The sequence below is a fragment of the Panicum virgatum genome, chromosome 8N (assembly GCF_016808335.1).
Source record: "Panicum virgatum strain AP13 chromosome 8N, P.virgatum_v5, whole genome shotgun sequence".
Classification (NCBI taxonomy): Eukaryota; Viridiplantae; Streptophyta; class Magnoliopsida; order Poales; family Poaceae; genus Panicum; species Panicum virgatum.
Genome location: NC_053152.1, coordinates 9,163,936 through 9,183,505, shown reverse-complemented (window position 1 = coordinate 9,183,505; position 19,570 = coordinate 9,163,936). Strand labels below are relative to the sequence as shown.

The window sequence follows — 19,570 nt, the reverse complement described above, 5'->3', positions numbered from 1 at the left end:
GAAGCGGGCTCGGACGTCGAGGAATGACGCTGATGGAACGATCATGGTGTGGGGCTATGTGGCGTGCATTGGGCAGCCGGGTGGCTAGGGTTTGCACGAGAGGGGTGCGAGCGCACACGGGCGGTTGCTGGGAGGCGCGCAGGGCTCGGTGGACGACAACAGGAGGTGAATGGGGGTAGGCATGATGCTAGTGGGAGCAGGTAGGCAGGCGCGACCGTTGCCATCCTGTGGCGTGGAGCGATGTGGCGTGGCGCGGAGCATGTGAAGCAGTGTCGTGGGGAAGGAGAAAGGGGAACATGAGGCGTTGGCGAGTGGGGCTAGGTCGTCAGTGGCAGAGGTGAGGATGATCGGGGTGAGGCTCGAGGTGAGTCGGGCTGCGCGCTAAGCGGGGTGCGCGCGACGTTCGGCCGGCAGGTGGGCTCGGCGGGCTGGGATGCTCTGGGGCAGGCCGGGCCGGCTAGCTAAGCTGGTGATGAATTGCTATTGATGTATTAGAACTGAGTACCTCCGTTAGGAAGTGTCGTTATGGAGATAATCCTTTTCATGTTCAAGTTCAGACTCAGATACTCAATTTTGTTTTGAAATTGAATTTGAGATGAAAAAAATATACACCCAAGTGTCAGGACTTGTTTGGTTGGAACTCTGGAAAAACTGCCTCGCTCTGAGAACAATCCCAATCGTTGGTTTTCATCAGCCTAGAGGGCTTGTTTGGTTGGGACCTTGGAAAAACTGCCTGGCTCGGGCAACAATCCCAAGCGTTGGTTTTCATCAGCCTGGAGCTAGATGGTGCTGCCTAGCCAGCGAGCCGCATGATAACAAAAAAAAAGCCGGCAAACAGGCCCTCAATGTTCAAACACTTCTGCCCATGTGCACATCGGTCTTCTCCTTCGATAATTCTCTCTCTCTACTTTTGGACATAGGATTGTGAAAACATAGAAATAGGACAAACATAAGACTTTCGTAAGAATGCAGTTAGATACAGGATTGAAAACACAGAAAAAGCTATACAAGGTACGAGTTTGGACGAGTATGAAAAAATTAAGTTATAGGAACATAAATAATCTAAGGAAGGGTATGCTCCTATACTGGTTTAGCTAATAACGTGACAATGCATTATTTTCTAAAGAAAAACATTGCGTGTACTTCTGTCCAAACAAAACTAAATGCATTTGTTCTCAAGCTCGACTGATTCAGAGGCACGTGCTGGTGGGGCCAGCAGAGGTACGACCTTTCCTATCATCCATTTGTTCTCAAGCTCGACTGATTCAGCGTCCTGCACTCGCCAGCCCCACAGCACAGCAAGCCTGAAAGCGGCAGCATGCGGCCTAACAGGTGCGGCAGGCATGACTCCAGATCTGGTCTCGCTGCTATCAGGTTCCTATCCATGCTTCCTTCACCATCTCGTCCCATTGCTTACAGGTGCGCCCATCTGCCGATTTCTGCTGTAAGCTTAGATATTTTTAGAGCGACTCATCTTGATTTCTCTGTTCTGGTTGCTTATTGCTTCATCGTTTCTCTGTTTCCCCCTCCGCCCCTCACTTAATCTTTCTAATTAGCTGTTTACCTTAATTTCTCTGTTCCCCCCTCCGCCGCTCTCCAGATTTTTGCATCTTCTTGGAACCAGGGTTCTGAGATCTCACTGTTAGAAGGCCATCATCAGGGATACAGGCTGCATCAGTCCAGCAGGTACCCACAATACTGCCCTCCTCAGTCCTCATCTAATGGAATTTTGTCCATTCGTCTGTTGGTGGTGAATTGCTATTGATCCACTACAACTAGAACTGAGTAGCTCCGTTAGGAAGGGTCCTTATGGACATAATCCTATTCATGTTCGAGTTCAGAGTCTTTCCTCTGTCCTCTTTCTTTTACTCAAGTCTCTCCTCTCCTTCCGTCTCCCCAATGGATGTTCAGCCAATAGCTGTAGAGCCACTCCAGTGTGCCTGCGCTTTGTGAGGGTAAAGAACTGTAATCTCGTTTAGAACTTTAGACCTGTTCCAGGGGTCACTCTGTGGGCAAGCATGTGTTATGGTCTAGGACTGACCTGGCTCCACGGTCGGCCCAATTGGGAATGTGAACAGCACTAGTGAAATTCTATTGCTCATTTTTAATAAAAGATTAACCCGGCCTCTATATCCATACGGTGAATATATACAGTCAACGGTACAAGAGTTTTTAGACTCTAAACCTCAAATGAGAGATTTCACAAAATAAGGGGAAAAGCTAGAAAATAAAGCAAGAATGCTAGAAGGCTAAGCCTCAATCTTCTTCTTCGTTTCCGCTCTAACCTTTCAACATCTTCGCCGAAACACCAATCCATCACATCTCTTGTCTACTTAGAAACTTGATGTCCGGATCAACTGTTGCTTGTCAACTCTCTTCTTCCCACCACACTGACTAAGATGGCCCTCCCAAGGACTCCATAGCAACGCCCCAGCACGAAAGCAACATCAAAGAGACCACCATCGCCCGAACCAATCAGTTCTTCGATTTTTATCTGGAGCTATCCTTGGAGATTGAGATCCTCATAACAACGCCTTCAAGAAGGAGAATGATGCACCATGGCACCATCGTTACCAGCAACATTCGAAGACCGAGCGAGATTTTCATCCGAGAACCTGCACATCCTGATGACCACCCCATTCCCTCATGGAGCCGAAGAAACCGATGGGCGCCACCGAGCGCCGCTGTGTGGGGTAGAAACTCCGCGACAGCGCAACCAACCCCGCTGTGCAAGGCCACCAGAACAGGTGCGACCTGAGGCCGACACCTCACAACCCGAGAAGGGGCAAGACGGAGCGCCCCTGTGCAGCGGCACAAGAGACGATCGCCCCGGGCATCGGCGGCAGCGGCCCCCTAGGTAAGCGGCGACGACAGTGTAGCCAAGCGCCCACGCCCTCCCATTCAACCGCCGTCACTAGGAGTAGGGCCGACTGAAAAAGGGCACACGCCCCACCGGCGCCGCCCGGAGCAAGGCCACACGGGAGGGCGGCGAACCCCGCTGGGGGCGACCAGATCCGGACCAAGTAGGCCCCGATCCAACAAGGAGAAGGCCGGATCCGGCCCAGCACCATCCAAGGTCTAGGTTTGGGGTCGGAGGGGAGGGAGGCATTTGTACTGTTCATTACTGTGAACAACACCACACGTGCTATACAATGATGGCACCAAGCACAGAATGAAGGAGAGGGCGGGAGATTCGCCCCTGTGTTGGAGGTAGAAGGAAGATGAAGCACGGCAGGTTGAAGGAGAAGCTGATGTGCGGGCCCCACATGTCAGTGAGTAAGGAGAGAAGCAACAAGGGTATTTTGGGCCATACAAAAATATGTGGGTCTGCGAGTGGGTCCAAGAGCATCAAAAACGTATAAAATGACATGGATCAAAGAAGAAAAGAATTGTAATGACAAGTTTCAAAATAGGTGAATTGTAATGGCATATCTCAGAATTTCGAAAATTGTAATGGCACGGATAAAAAAACCTTTAAGAAAACCCGATGTGCCTGCAAAAAATCAACTTTTGGTATTCCAGCCGATCAAATGATCATATCTTTCAACATATCACGATAGAACAGGTGAATTCCTCACTCGAAAAAGCATAGGTGCAAAATTCGGTGTCCAATATCAATTTTATTGTTATGCGGGACAACAAAGATGCTTTCAAGAAGACTGTACCAGTGCAAAGAGGTGCCCCTAAGGGTATCCACGGCCCCTCTTTAGTTAAAAAATTTGTACTAATTTTTCAAAATAGAAGCTCATTGTGAGAAACTACTACAATTTTTTTAACTAAAGAGAAGTAATGGATACCCTAAGGGGCACCTATTTGCACCCCTACACAATTATACCAAGTGAATGACTAAAACTTGGTGCAAGTGTATATTGGGATATCTCCAGATATAGTAGATTAAGATTGTGTAAAACTCGGCTTGCTTTATTTCTAAGGGAGGATATTTTGCCCCCTAAGCAATTTACTTCGATCTATATAATCCGCCCATGAGGCTCAACAAATACAATCATCCATTAAACACCAATTCTGTTCTGCAACATGGTATCACGAGTCTAGTGTTTCAGATCCTATACCACACCTTCCGTTGCCTCTCGTCGTGCCCTGCCTTCCGCGCGCTGCTGGTCATCTCCCACGGCGCATCTCCTGCACGCTGATACTCCCATGGTTTGACTCAAGGCTATGTGCATCCTGACGGTCTATACACATTTGTTGTTGCTGTTTTTTTCTTCGCCCGATCAGAGATCAGGATTGAGTAGCTTACTGCTCGTTGACGTCATGCCTCTACATCGACATTGGCATCGACATCGTCAGCTTCTTCCTTGTCTATGACTGTGTGGCATGGCAAGATGGACGGTTCCCTAGGGGACGCCCATCTGCACCACCCACCTCGTCGTCTGGCCCCACATGTCGTCCTCCACCGACTCATTGTCCCCCTACCGATCGGGACGCCTTTGCCAACTTTACCCATCGTCATCTCACCTCGCGCATACTCAATCTGATCAACCGACGTGCGTGATCCACCCAGTTCCCGTGACGTCCATCCTTATACTATGTGCCTCTTCCCAGCAGTGGCGCCAACCGTGGACCGTGGTCTCCTCTGCCATTGCATCCTTACCGCCGCCGACCATGTCCACATCTTCGTTGTTGACTATGCGTCCTGCACGCATGGTCTTGTTCAGGCTATTTGAGTTCTTCACCGTCTTCTTTGAGCTCCCATTCTCGCGCTATCCGGATCATTCGGCCTTCAGTCGGAATATCTTGGTTAACCTCCTCGCTTCATCTAGTACAACCTCATCACCAGCATCACCATCTCTTCCCCGACTACTTCATCTACTCCAGCAAGCAGACTGCATTGACACTTCTACCGCTTTGTTCTTCTACAACTATGACCGTTATGGAGGCCTTCTCTGCTGTTTCCACAGACAATGGCGTGTCTGGTTGTACCCTCTACCTTGCACGTCTGGCATTGGCAACATCAGTACCTATCCTCATCCTCGACGCGTTCTCGGGAAACCCGGCACAAGCGTTGCCACGACAGCCTTGACCTCGTCCTCCACATCGATCTTCCTCCCCGACGACTACCTCGATGCGTAGCCATCTTCGTCTATGGTGTTTTATCTTCTGCGCCACCACCCTTGGTGCCCACCATGGTGCGCCCTTGGCTTCATGTGCGGCTCCCTCATCCTCAGCTACCTCGACAGCTACGTCGGCCATGGCTACTCTACGCACGACATCTTCAACCACAACTACTTGTCCTCATGCTCGGCTACCTCGACATCGGCACAAAGGGCTACCGCCTTGCTTGAGCAACCTCTAGCCTTAGCATCCGCGACGCATCGGCCGTTGTGATTGCAGGGGATGTCAGCTCGTTGGCTTTTAGCCTTCGGTTTCTTCTCATTCTCCAGTCTCACCGGCCACGCCGCTCCCACTGTGACTGTGGGGGAATGTTAGAGTATCTTGGGATATATCCAGATATGGTAGATTAGAATTGTGTAATCCCGGCCTGCCTTATCTCTAAATGAGGCTACTTGTCCCCTAAGCAATGTACTCCTATATAATCCGCCCATGAGGCAATACAATCATCCATTATACACCAATTCTATTTTCTTACACTTGGGACCTATGTACTAAATAATATAGTTATAATTTGGTGGTACCTTTAAGTACCTCCCATGAATTGTGAAATCACGTTACTACATAAAACAAAACTAAATAAAAGCACAAAGACAATGTAGTCAAATGCTCCTCTTTGTTGATATCTAATTTATATAACTTGGGAACCATGCCCTCATCAGATTTATGGAGAGGTGGAGTCCTATAACAATGATATGCAAAATGGGGCTAAACTTTTTAATGAACCCAACGTGGGTTTTGTCTGCACCTGTTCTAGGTTCAGAAGCCAATCTAAATATGCGTTTCCACACAAGGGCTGTAAAAAGGCTCTAGCTTCTTGTCTTTCTTCATCTTCTCTTTTTGTTCCCATGCAGCAGTTTCATAATACTATGGAGGACCAAACATTCTATAGTGTGTCATCAGTGGTTCTACACGCCAAATATGAAAATGAGCAATGGAAGTAGATGATGCCCTATGCAAGATAATTAATCCACCATGTTAAAATGGAATTAAATGTGTATCCACACGTACTGATGTATTAGACCATGTTTATAGTGTATCATCGACATTTCAATAACTGAAAAATGAAAGAAAAAGAAAGTTACGACATTAATCATATGCTTATTTCCTTTTGTTTAGTAAACAATTTGTGAAACATATTGCACAGGAAGATTAGAACTAACATCATATATGTGGTTCTGTAATTCTATCTTCCCTACTTCACAACAAGTTCATTGGCCTCATTATTAATTCTGGCTCTTTTTTCAAGGTTACTATTATATATAATTACACATGGATTTTGAAGCTAGTACTCTCTTGGAGGGCATGCTACTTAATGAAAGTGCTGAGCCTACGGATCTGCCAATATCACTTCTAAAGTCGATCACGAGGGATTTCTCTGATGATCTGCGCATCGGTAGTGGTGGATTTGGTGTGGTTTACAAGGTATGACTGTACGGGGAACTCTCAACTACCCAAGGAAATGATATAAACTCTTCATATAAAATCTTATTCTTGCTGTAAAGGCAATGTCTGACTTTTAATTACAGGGGTTACTTAAAAATGGTGGGATAGTTGCTGTGAAGAAGCTATCGCCCCTGATTGATATGGATGAGACTAAGTACCAAAGAGAGGTTCTTTGTTTGTTGAGGGTGAGACATAAAAATATAGTACGATTTCTGGGATTCTGTGCTAATACGCATGGGAAAAAGGAACCATACGAGGGAAATTTTGTCATTGCAGATGTTAGACACAGGTTGCTCTGCTTTGAATATTTGCGTAACGGGGATTTGCATGCTTATATCAATGGTAAGATTCAGGTGGCAAGTAATTTTTTCCGTCATTATTTTCTTTAGGTTATATCGATGGTACGATTCATGTGGAACGTGATTTTTCCTGTCATTACTTTCTTTACCATCCGAAGCTCAAATGGCTTCGAGGATGCCAAACAACATCCCAATTTTTTTTAAATTTTGGCTCTGTAGATGCATCTTGTCGATCAAACTGGAAAGAGCGCTATAAAATAATCAAGGGAATTTGTGAAGGGTTGCATTACCTTCATGAAAATAGTATAGTCCACTTAGATCTCAAACCTGCCAACATACTACTTGATGATAACATGGTGCCAAAAATTTGTGACTTTGGTCTCTCAAGGTGGTTTAATGAACAGAAAGACCGGGTTATTAATACATCAAAAGTACAAGGAACCATGTAAGCTTGTTTCTCCTCTTTAGAAACTTTTTTAATCTTTAGGTTGGAAAGATTTGTGTCGAACCCTTTTGCACATTAAGCATTGACATAATACCAATTTTATGCAGGGGATATGTGGCACCAGAACGCTACGATGGAGTCATCACATTCAAGTCAGACATATATAGTCTTGGTGTTATATTCGCGGAGTTACTGACAGGACAGAAAGGTCATTCCCCGGTTGAGAATGTAAGAACAATTTATAATGAAACACTACATGGAAATAATTTTGTTACTCTATTTGGTTATAAATAAGTGGTTTTTGGGATTATGTATAATCAAATATGTAAACTTTGTACATCTGCTTAGCTTTACAAATTGAAATTAAACATTTGAAAATGAATTAAAAGATTTGGCTCAAATTTACTCTTACAATATTTTACCTCACTGTACATTTTTTTGAAGGATTTGATTATTTCAAATGACTCACTTATTTATATGTAGGGGAGTTGGTTGTAATCCTGCATAATGTTTAGTCTTGGTGTAATTTTACAATAGGAATAAAATATGTTTTATATATCATGGATGATAACATGTATTTTCACTGCTAATGAATAGCACTACTCCAAAATTCCATTAATCACGACCTTTTAAAATGGGCTCGGAGGCGGGCAGGCTGGCAGCTTGCCTCAGTTAATGGTGGCCGGGCCGCCGGCCGTGCAACCACCTCGGCTAATTCGCTAACCGAGGCAGACGGCATAACCAAACCGCCTTAGTTAATGCTTCATTAACCGGGATGGTTGTGTTATGGAGTACCGCCTCGGTTAATGAAGCATTAACTGAGGTGGTTTGGTTAAGGCGCCCGCCTCAGTTAAGTTCTCTATAAGTAACATTCCAGCATCCTTCTTCCCCACAGCTCCTTCATATTTTCGTGTTTTGACCTCAAAAGATGAAAATTGGTCAGTTTGGGGGGGAGGGGGAGGTTTTGCCCTTAGATTTGGTGAAGGGGGCACCGCAGGAGATAGATTTGTTACTCTCCAACTCTCATCTTCTCTCTTTTATATGAAACAATTGCTTTTCTTCTAGATCTAGATCTAAACGGAGGAGAGAGAAAACCGGATCTAGAGCTTATATGACTTAATTTCTCGTTGTGTATGCACGGTTGCGTTCATAGACACGTTACTAAGGGAAGAGTGGATGTACAAGTTACAGAGGGTTGGCAACGATATGTCTTTCTTGCATCATATGAGAAATTTTATTGCCGCTGCAAAAAAGCATCATGTGAGTCTGGGTCGGAAGCGCACCATTTTTCCGTGCATTAGCTGCCAGAACAAACTTCTCCACAAAGATAACGTGGTGCAATCCCGTTTGATCCACTATGGTTCTGTCAAGAATTACACCGTCTGGAAGTTTCACGGCGAAGCAGATCCGAGTGTCACCGGTGCATCTGAACAAAACTCTTTGACACCATCGTTGGTGAATGAAAGAGGATAACAACCCTCATCATCAATAGCAGTAGCGGGCGGCAATAGTGCGAATCGCGATTATATCAACATTGATGATCTTCTTCAAGACATGGGAGGCAATGATGGTGGTGGGGATGGTAAGGAGGGCGATTTTTTGGGCCTGAAGATGCAAAGATTTTTGAAAATGTTGCTAAACGTATGGATCAAGATGACGTTCTGTTTGGGAATTCGAAGTGGCTGGAGAATTTCAAAGAGATGAAGTAGATGGCAATTGATCCACTATATAAGGATTGTCCGAAGCATTGGACAGTGTTGCGTTTTAACCTCTAGTTGCTGCTGCTGTTGAAGTCTCACCATGGGTGGTCCGACACTAGCTTCAACGACCTGTTATGTATGCTTGTTGATACATACCCAGAGGGTAACAAGGTGCCCGCCAATATCTATCGAGCGAAGAGGAAGATTTGGCCAGTGGCGATGAAGCTTAAAAAGTTCAATACATGCAATAACCACTGTATCTTATATCAGGGCAAGTACGAGATCTTGCAGAGCTGCCCGCACTACGGCGCAAGTCGTTAGAAGAGGAACGCCGGTTGTCGCACGGACGTGGATGACGAAGGACGCAAGACAAGGCAGAAGAAGAAGACAACCAAGCAGATCCCGTTTCCTGAGGATGAGGATGAAGAGGGCTACATGTAGAGGAAAAGTCCTACACTGTCAGTGTGGTACCTCCCGTAATCGATCGCCTGCATGTGCTATTCGGGAACCAAGAGGATGCCAAGCTGATGTCATGGCATGCATCGGCAGAACGCATCAAGGGCGATCCAAGCTATGACACCCCTCTGATGGCAAGCAGTGAAAGAGTTTCAATGCCAAGTTCCCGAAGGAGTTTGGTGATGAGGCTAGGAACGTCAGGTTCGCACTAAGTGCCGATGGGATGAATCCGCCAGCTACCACAACACTTAGCCGGTCACCCTCACCATCTACAACCTACCTCCCTATCTATGTCAGAAGTGTAGGTATCTTTTACTCACCATGATTATTTTTTTGCCCGAAGCAGCCAGACAATGATATAGATGTGTTCCGTGAAGGACACTTTAGCTTGCATCAGATGCTTTTTAAACTAACACGTGAAGGACACTTTAGTCCCAGTTGGTAGCTCCAACCGGGACTAAAGCTCCCGCGCACCGTCTAGCCGTTGGACCTGACACTACAATCTTCATTTGGTCCTGAACGCAATGGTGGCCGGGACTAATATGCTAGACCAATGACCCTTTATGTACTGGTGCTCATAGCCTTACTAGCCTTTGTAATTTTGTAGGTAGTGGAAAGCTGGAGGGAGAGGTTGGGTATGTCATCGCCAAACACATTATTGGAACAAGTAAAATTATGCGCTGAGATATGCATAGACTGCACAGACCGAGAGCGAAAGAACAGACCATCTATGGACCGTATAATCCAGAAGCTTACTGAAACAGAAACCAACGTGGCACAGGTAATTAGCTAGCTGGCACCGACTGTCATATTAGCTTCATCATATTGCACCCCTTTTGGTAAAACAAATAAGCTCCTAAAATTGCTGTAATACCTGCAAAGAACTGGAGAAACAATAATAAAATTGCTGTAATACCTGCAAAGAACTGGAGAAACAATAATTCCGGCCTTCAAAATTTTATCAGGTAGAAGAGATAACAGTTTTATCCGACCCAGAAGATAGCACCGTGCCTTCACATATAACTACTCGTGATACTCCTCGGGATGGCCTACCATCTATGTCAGAAGAAGAACCATCTCCTCGGGTATTACACATGATTACCGGTCCAAGAGCACCCTATATCCCAGGTACGTACAGCTAGCTAGCTTTATTTAGCATGTCAATAATACTTGGAAGTGACCTTTACACTGGTCCTATTTGTGTATTGCCTTTCAGTGGATGGGACATAAACCCGAACTGCTTAAATGGTCAGGTTCATTTTGATGGGATCTATCCACTTGGGTTTTAGTCCCCGACGCACCACGGGTGCTCAATTTATTCCATAAATTAATTTGTTAAAGATAAAGAAAAAGAAGGTTGTGGAACATAAATTGATGGTTTGGTCAACCAAATATATACGCAGGCCACTAATTTACTAGTAACCGTGAGTGAATTAATTAGTGGTCCAGACTGGCTGTTTTCAACAGAAAAAGAAATTCCATTTGACAGGTAGTGATAAACTGACCCTGATTTCTTCTTGTATGACCCTAACAGCTAGTGTACGAACAGAAGGGGTCCAGGGTAGAAAATTGAACTTTACCATTGAGTGCGATATGAGTATAGCTGGTACCTTTTGGTTTGAAATGTGATTTTTTCTAAAATGTAACATGCTGCATTACTTTTCTTCTTCTTCAGGGCTATTCCTTGCTATTATGAAGATTGATGCAGTTTTAGCAGATAAAACTACCAAGATTGTGGTGGCAAAACTTTCTGCAAAAGGTAGTAGTAGACTAAGGGGCCTCGAAGTCAATATTCAGAAAGTAAGGGATCAACTCGCAGTCCTGATGACTAAGACAGCCATGTCCAACCTCACAAATGAAGTCAATGGCTGGATTCGGGAATTGCGGAAACTGATCATCCGTGTTGAGGACTTGATGGACAAATACCTATATTATTGTTTCCGAATGGAGAATGAATTTTTCCTTATAAAGTACTTCACGGAAGCACAATATATCATTGTGTTCAGTGAAATAGCTGATGAGGTAGCCGCGATACAGAATAAGACCAAGCAGGTTGTCAAGCTCAAGCATCAGTGTTTGCAGCTACCCCGGCATGATCCTGAGATGGAAACACAGCGGTCTCAGGTCAGCATATCAGAATTTGTTAAAGACGAAGATCTAGTGGGGATTGAAGATAACAGAAGAATGCTCACCGAATGGCTGTATTCTGATGAGCCAGACAGCAAGGTGATAACGGTGTCAGGTATGGGCGGATTGGGGAAAACTGCCCTTGTTGCAAATGTTTACGAACGTGAAAAGAGAAAATTTCCTGCTCGCGTGTGGGTGGCTGTGTCCCAGACGTACACTATGGATGCCCTGTTGAGGAAGCTACTCTGGGAGATTGACGATGTGAAACATCTGCAAACTCACATTAACGGTATGGATGTAAGTGATTTGAAAGAAGAAATAAAGGAAATCCTCAAACATAGGAAATGTTTGATTGTGTTGGATGACGTCTGGGATCAAGATGTGTACTTTAAATTGTGTTACTCATTCGGCAATGTGGAGGCAAGTCGCATCATCATCACGACACGAAAGACTGACGTGGCTACTCTTGCTCCCCCAACACGTCGCCTTGAGCTCCAGCCTCTGAGCAGTAAGTATGCATTCGATCTCTTCTGCAGAAAGGCATTTTACAATATCAAGGACCACGAGTGCCCCAAGGAGCTTTTGCATGCTGCTACTTCCATCGTTGATAGGTGCTACGGTTTACCAGTGGCAATTGTATCAATAGGCAGCCTCTTGTCTTTGCAGCCACAGATACACCACATCTGGAATCAAATGTATGATCAGTTAGAAACTGAGCTATCGAACAGTGACAATGTCAGGGAAATTTTTAATTTGAGTTACCATGACCTATCAGCGGACCTCAAAAATTGCTTCTTGTATTGCAGTCTATTCCCTAAAGATTACCTAATTTCCAGTGAGAGCGTTGTGAAGATGTGGATCGCAGAAGGCTTTGTGCTGAGCAGGGGAAACAAAACAGCAGAGGAGGTGGCTGAGAGGAACCTCACCGAGCTGATCAACTGCAATCTTCTGGTAATCGGGCATAATGACGAGCAAGGACGGGTGAGAACCTGTAGGATGCATCCTATTATGCGAGATCTGGTTCTTGTTGCGAAACAGGAGAGATTTGGCTCTGCAAATGACTATAGAAGAATGATACAGATGAATAAGGATGTTCGTCGTCTGTCATCTTATGGATGGAAAGACAATACTCCAATAAAAGTTAATTTTCCCCAGCTTCGGACTCTTGTATCACTTGGAACAGTTTCATCCTCCCCTGGCATGTTGTCATCAATTTTGTCTGAAGCCACCTACCTTACTGTGCTCGAGCTACAAGATTCTGAGGTCACTGAATTACCAGCATCTATAGGGATTCTGTTCAACCTACGTTACATTGGCTTGCGGCGCACGAAGGTCAAGTTACTCCCTGACTCTGTTGTGAATCTATCTAACCTCCTCACTTTGGACATCAAGGGAACAAAAATACAGAGGTTACCAAGAGGACTCGGTAAGGTCAAGAAGCTACGGCACCTTATGGCTGATAGATGTGCTGATGGGAACTTAGCAGTGTTCCCAAACATTTTTGGAGCACAAGTACCTAAGGATCTGTTCAACTTGTCAGAATTCCCCTACCGCTTTGGAGTGGAAGCACCAAAGGATCTGTCCAGTTTGCAAGAACTGCAGACTCTCGAGACAGTGGAAGCCAGCAGGGGCTTGGCTGAGCAGCTGAAGAAACTGATGCAGCTTAGAAGTGTGTGGATCCACAGCATAAGTGCTGCTGACTGTGCAAATATTTTAGCCACCATTTCAAATATGCCAGTCCTTTCCAGTTTGCTCCTTTCTGCAAGGGATGAGAACGAGGTGCTCTGCTTCGAGGCCCTCCAGCCGATTTCCCGTAAACTCCAAAAGTTGATTATCATAGGGCAATGGGCCAAAGGAACACTGGAGTGCCCGATATTCCGTGTTCACGGGGCATGCCTCAAATATTTAGACATAAGCTGGTGTAGAGTAGGGGAGGATCCACTGGTCATGCTGGCACCGTACCTATATAACCTTACATATCTGAGCTTCAATCACATCTACAGTGCAAAGACTCTGGTTCTTTCTCCAGGATCGTTTCCCCAACTCAAGATGCTTGTTCTGAAGCACATGCCTGATGTCAACGAGCTGATGATTGCTGATGGAGCGCTTCCATGCATTGAAGCTCTGTATATTGGATCACTGGCGAGGCTAGATAAGGTTCCTCAAGGCATGGAATCCCTTCGCTCCTTGAAGAGGCTTTGGCTGCTGAACCTGCACAGAAACTTCAGAAGTCAGTGGCACAACAATAGAATGTTCGAGAAGATGCAACACGTTTTAAAGATTGACATCTAGGAGAGCCAAATTGTTACTTCTGGTCGTGTTCACAGAACTTTGTATGTTGTAGTTTTAATCGTCCTCCTTTTACAACGAGTAGGAGCACTACATTTCCATCTGGGTTGTAGTTGAAGACTGTATAACAACTTGTCTTGAAACATTGGCTTGCAATGCCTTCAAGATGTTTTGTTTTTTGGATTGCTTTCAGATTGACTATGTGTGCTGAGTTTATTTCTTGCTTTAGGGTTTGCAATTTTGTGGTTACTGAGTAATTGGGAAAGATCAACATCGTACCAGACAGGCAGACATTCAACATTTAAGTTAACTAGGCTTATATACCTATGCGTTGCTACGGACAAAGAATATGTATATTTTTCCGCATATTAATTTGTAGGGGTTTACGTGAACGAGATGCGGATGAAGGGCTGGTCCGACTCACGTACGGGATGGACCAAAGCCCACATGTTGATGATAAAAGTTGGACCAAATCAAAATTAAGGTGAAAACATTATATGCTTTAGAAGGAAAGCACCTAGTTCAGTGCTTTAAGGGTTGTAGAATTACCTCTCAAAGGCATAAAGTTTACTTGGACCAATAAACATGATCCTCCCCTTCTTGATGGACTATGGTTCTTGATCACTTCCATTGATTGGACATCCATCTTTTCTGGAATTATTGTTTCCACACTTTCTATACAAATAATTCCAGCCATGTCCAATCATGTCCATCTTTTCTTGATCACTTCAAATCATGTACCTCACCTAGTGACAGCTGGAACAAATATCCCCAAAAGTAGGAATATTCAGATTTGAAAATTATCTCATGGAACATGAGCACTTTATGGATGTGATTCTTCATGCCTGGTCCCTTCCCACATCCTAGTCTGACATGGCAGAGGTGATGACAACAAAACTCAAGAAATTAAGGATAGTCATTAAAGCATGGTGAACACATCTATCCAGCCTCAATGCTAACATTGCTAATGTCAAGATTGTTTTAGCATTTATCAACTTATTGGAAGAATTTAGAGATCTGACAGTTGTAGAATGGAACTTCAAGAAAACACTGGAGGATAAATTGTTTTTTTTGAAGCAGCAATGAATCTACTGGAAACAACATGAAACAGCTATGAAACAAAGAAATCATAAATTTTTAAGTCATCGGTTCTATACATCTAAAATCAATGCTTAAATCAAAGAAATTGTGCTCATTCTCACTCACTATTTTTAAAAATCATAAATTTCTCTTACTACGGGGTATGAAACAAAGCATTAACACCATCAAAGAAGAGAGGATGAAGTTGCAAACCTTTGGCGCAGTTAGATGAGTGAAATCCCCACAAAACTTGAAAAATAGCAGCACCTCCTCTCTAAAACGCCATGAGGAGAAAAAAAAATTGAGCTCGGTCAAATGCTTGGCTCGGGCTCCGGGAGGAAGAAAGTGCTTATTTATAGGTGGCCCATTAGTACCGGCTGGTGGCTCGAATCGGTACTAGAGCACTCCATTTAGTACTGGCTGGAGCCACCAACTGATACTAAATATCTTCTGAGCCATTTAGTACCGGTTGTAGGCTCCAGCTGGTACTAAGTTGGCGCTACCCATTGCCAGCCGGCGTCGGTGGCGCAGTTTAGTGCCAGCCGGTACTAAATGGCTCCGATGGGCACTATGCGCACTACCTGGTATTAAATTGAGGCGTTAATACCGGACCAAAGTACAACTGATACTAACATGCGTGGACCAATGTGCCGTTTTCTAATAGTGACAGCGTGGCTCCTGTCTGATGAAGGCGCTTTTAGCCTTTTACGGCTTGGCAGTAGTGTGGTAATCCGTACAACCAAATCAGTACCTGCTGCCCTACGATCGGGACATGGACAGCTGCTGTGTAACATACCATGACGGCGAAATCATACTGTGCCATGACCATGAGAGCCGTTGGACCATCGTGCCGACACGGGCACGGTCTGAAACTGAAACCACCATTGGTGACCACTGGAGCGGGCACATACCTGACGAGCCCAGCAAAAAGTTTGAACGCGGATGTACACCGTGGAGTCTCGTGGCGAGCTGCTTGGAGTGTGTGCTCATGTCAAGACTATAACAGCATGTGCTATACGTTCGGTTCAAAAAAACAGCATGTGCTACGAAGACATCGGGGACGACAATGGTCGTGCCAGTGACATTGACAGCCTTGCGAGCTAGTGCGCTGTCGGTGTCGGTGTATGAGCTGCTAGAGGAGAAACTGACAGGCAGTCAGCTGCCGTGGGTCAAGAGGGATGGCAAGAGCTTAGCCGACCACATCCTCTTCCTGGGGCGGCCCAGCAGCTTCGCCATGGACGCCGTGCAGCCTGGCATGAGTGGAGGTTCTGGGTACTTCATCGATACGAGGCCGCTCTACGGGGGACCTGGAGCAAGTCGGCGCTGGGGAGGTGCCGGGTGTTCAGGTACAGGTACAGGCGTACAGCTTCCATGATGACACATCGGAATTTGTGGAGCAGTTGCCTGCCAAATGGAATTGCGAGGCTGCCATGTGGTTCACGCCCCAACCTGTCTTTGCAACAACAGAGGTATAGTAATTAAGTGCAGATAATAAAAACATGAAGTCATCTTTAATAACTTTTCAGTTCGAACTAAATCAACTTATCACTAATGCACAAGTAACCTTGGTCTGCATGTACACTCGCATGAGATTTGCGACAGAGTTGAGGCTTTACAAAGAAAGGCAGCCCAAAGCCCAACCAACAATTTGGGGCTGATTTCAGAATATACGTGGGCAACCTGTCACGGAAGATGGACAGCAATCAGCTGCGACGATTCTTTAGCAAGCATGGCAAAGTTGTGGATGCGAGGGTCGTATATGAGTTTGACAGAAAAACTGGGGATTCAAGAGGGTTTGGGTTCGTAACCATGGCAAGTACAGTTGGTGGTGAACCCGCCGGTGCCATTGTCAATGTCGCATAGTTTAGAAGGCCGTCCCCTGAGTGAAGTTTGCAGATCAGGAGTTGTGAATTGTGATGAGAATATCCTTGATCTCAGGCGCTCAGTGACTGTTCCCGTGGAGAAGTGACAGCCGACGGCAGATATGAGGTTGTTTTGAGAATGCCCCTCAGCCTCTGCACCATCAACTGCAATGTGAACCTTTGTTAATTTGATTAGTCAACTGAATATTTTGTCTGTTTATGAACTCACATGTTCCGTCTCAAAATATTAGTATCATTATTAAGCTAGCAGCAATGAGGTAGAATATTCATGAAAAATAACCTCCTTCTGTACTTTAGAGTTGTCTCGTATCTGCGTAAGTGTGTTATTCTAAGAATTGATTATTGGTAACTAGTCTATCAACCCGTGCTCCCGCACGGGCTAATTAGAATTAATATAAGAATGAGATCACTAATTACAATTATCTATCTCACACTGTTTTCATCTATTAAATATTCTAATACATACTCTAAAACATATATTTATCATTATCTAGTTACAATAGATTTCATTTTGCATCACACCTCCATATGCATTCAATACATGTTTAGTAGAACTATTTGTTTGTGAATTGGTATTCTTATCTCTTCCATCATATATAAATATATGGTGACATATATCGTGGGTAGTATTTTTATATAAATAATAATAATATATTAATAATGATAGAAATAGTAATTTAGAATTTTATATTGATGCACTTTAATATATTACTATAATTATATAATTTAGATTTAGATTTATGAGTAATTTATTTTTTCATAATAATGATATATAATTGGATAATTTATATGTAAATTTAGGGAGGTATTTGTATTATTTTTATAATGGCATCCGTGGATAATTTTCACAAATATTAGAGGGTTACTTTAGATTATTTTTATATTGGCAGAGGTGGATAATTTAGATACATATTTAAGGGGTTATTTTAGTCTATTTTCATAATGGTAGATGTGGGTAATTTATTAGGAAAGATAACAGATCCGATGATTATTATAATTAGGGTTGTTGGATTGATGGCCGTATGTTTCTGATTTTTTTGAGAAGTTCTAGGATTTCTCTATTTTTTCGGATTGTCCACCTAGGATCCTAGGTAGCTTCATGTGGAAGCTCCAGAGGAGCCTCCAATTTTATAATGGCATAGCATATGTGGATAATTTTCACAAATATTAGGGTGTTACTTTAGATTATTTTTATAATGACAGAGATTGGTAATTTAGATACATGTTTAGAGGGTTATTTTAGTCTATTTTTATAATGACAGAGGTGGGTAATTTATTGGGAAAGATAACAGATCCGATGGCTATTATAATTAGAGTTGTTGGATTGATGGCTGGATGTTTCTGATTTTTGTGAGAATATTTAGGATTTCTTTATTTTTCCAGAGTGTCCACCTAGGATCCTAGGTGGCTTCACGTGGTAGCTCCAGAGGAGTCTCCAATTAGTAATAGTAAGAATCTTATTTCACAAAAGCCATCAATCAATATACGCCTATACTGAAGAATTACTTTCTTCAAGATGACCCGATTACGAATTCAGTCACGGACAAGCTAGGAAAACCCAAAAAGGAATTACTCACTCAAACTATTTTTGTCCACCTAATGTCCTTAAAATGTACACAGCATCAATCGGAATCCCCATTCCTACGTCAACCCTAGTGTTGGGGATGCCATCTTTGGACCTATGATCCGAAGGGCCAGTTGACACTACTATGGAAAGGATTTGTAGGGCGCGGTCCAAATTAAATGCCATTTAATTTGTAGCAACGGACGTTATACCCGTTGCTGTTTTTTGCAGCTAAAAATGATGTTTGCAGAGGTGGGTAACGTGCCCGCTCCGAAAAATCAATTTCCAGGAGCGGGTCACCCCTCATCGGCCTCTGGAAATAAATTTGTAGGGGCGGGTCACCCTCCAACCGCCCCTACAAATTAATTTTCAGGGATGGTTGCGGGCGTGACCCGCCTCTACAAATTATTTTCAAGGACAAGTGAGGGGGTGACCTGTCAATAAATTTACATAATTGAATTTGAAATTCTCAATTCTGTTTCTGGCTATTTTTTAAAATTTGAATTTCCGTCAGTTTTAAAATATCAAGCTAGTTCGCAATCGAATATCATAGTGATTGACATGGAACATGTTTTGTCAAAATAAATAACTATGCATGCAAAATCAAATCATATGAAAATAAACACATATATTATATGTAGCTTATTCTATAGCCGAGCCACCTACCGCATTCCAATTGGCCACCACCTTACCGCCTCCCAATTGGCCACCACCTTGAAATTTGCATCTACCAGACATCCCGCTGACAAAAAAAGTTTATAATTCGAAATCATGACTGACCAACTTCTGTCGAATGCGTTACGAGCAGGACCTCTTCGCTGCAGGCAGCGAGACATCGGCAACAGCGCTGGAGTGGGTAATGGCAGAGCTCATCAAGAACCCGAAGGCCATGGAGCGAGCAACAGCTGAGGTGCGGCACGCGCTCGGTGCGCACAGTACAGTGCCAGAGCACTCTCTTGGCAATCTGCGTTACCGGTAAGGATGGATCCGGAAGACTGAACATCCGTATTATCCGTATTCGTATTCGTTTAAAATGTAAATATGGATATTTGTATTCATATTCGATTTTAATATGGATGTCATTTGGATGCATCCGAATCTAACTTTGAGAACTTTTCTCTATCCGATTCCATATTCGTGTTCGAAGAATA

General features: G+C 44.0%; 1 protein-coding gene across 7 annotated transcripts; it reads left to right on the top strand.

The window, feature by feature from the left end:
* The first annotated feature begins 1,242 nt into the window (after positions 1-1,242).
* LOC120684614 (disease resistance protein RPM1-like) lies at positions 1,243-14,130 on the top strand. 7 transcript variants are annotated; one of them, XM_039966489.1, is made up of 9 exons: positions 1,243-1,374; positions 1,601-1,686; positions 6,380-6,555; positions 6,660-6,918; positions 7,095-7,320; positions 7,428-7,548; positions 10,084-10,257; positions 10,442-10,604; positions 11,152-13,895. In XM_039966489.1, exons 3-9 carry the CDS (start codon positions 6,403-6,405, stop codon positions 13,893-13,895), a joined length of 3,840 nt encoding a protein of 1,279 aa, XP_039822423.1. In that variant the 5' UTR covers positions 1,243-1,374; positions 1,601-1,686; positions 6,380-6,402. The 7 variants fall into 7 exon arrangements, with proteins under 7 accessions (XP_039822423.1, XP_039822425.1, XP_039822421.1 ...); XM_039966487.1 differs by having other exon boundaries at positions 1,260-1,419; positions 11,152-14,130; XM_039966490.1 differs by having other exon boundaries at positions 1,275-1,419; positions 1,625-1,686.
* Positions 14,131-19,570: the final 5,440 nt, after the last annotated feature.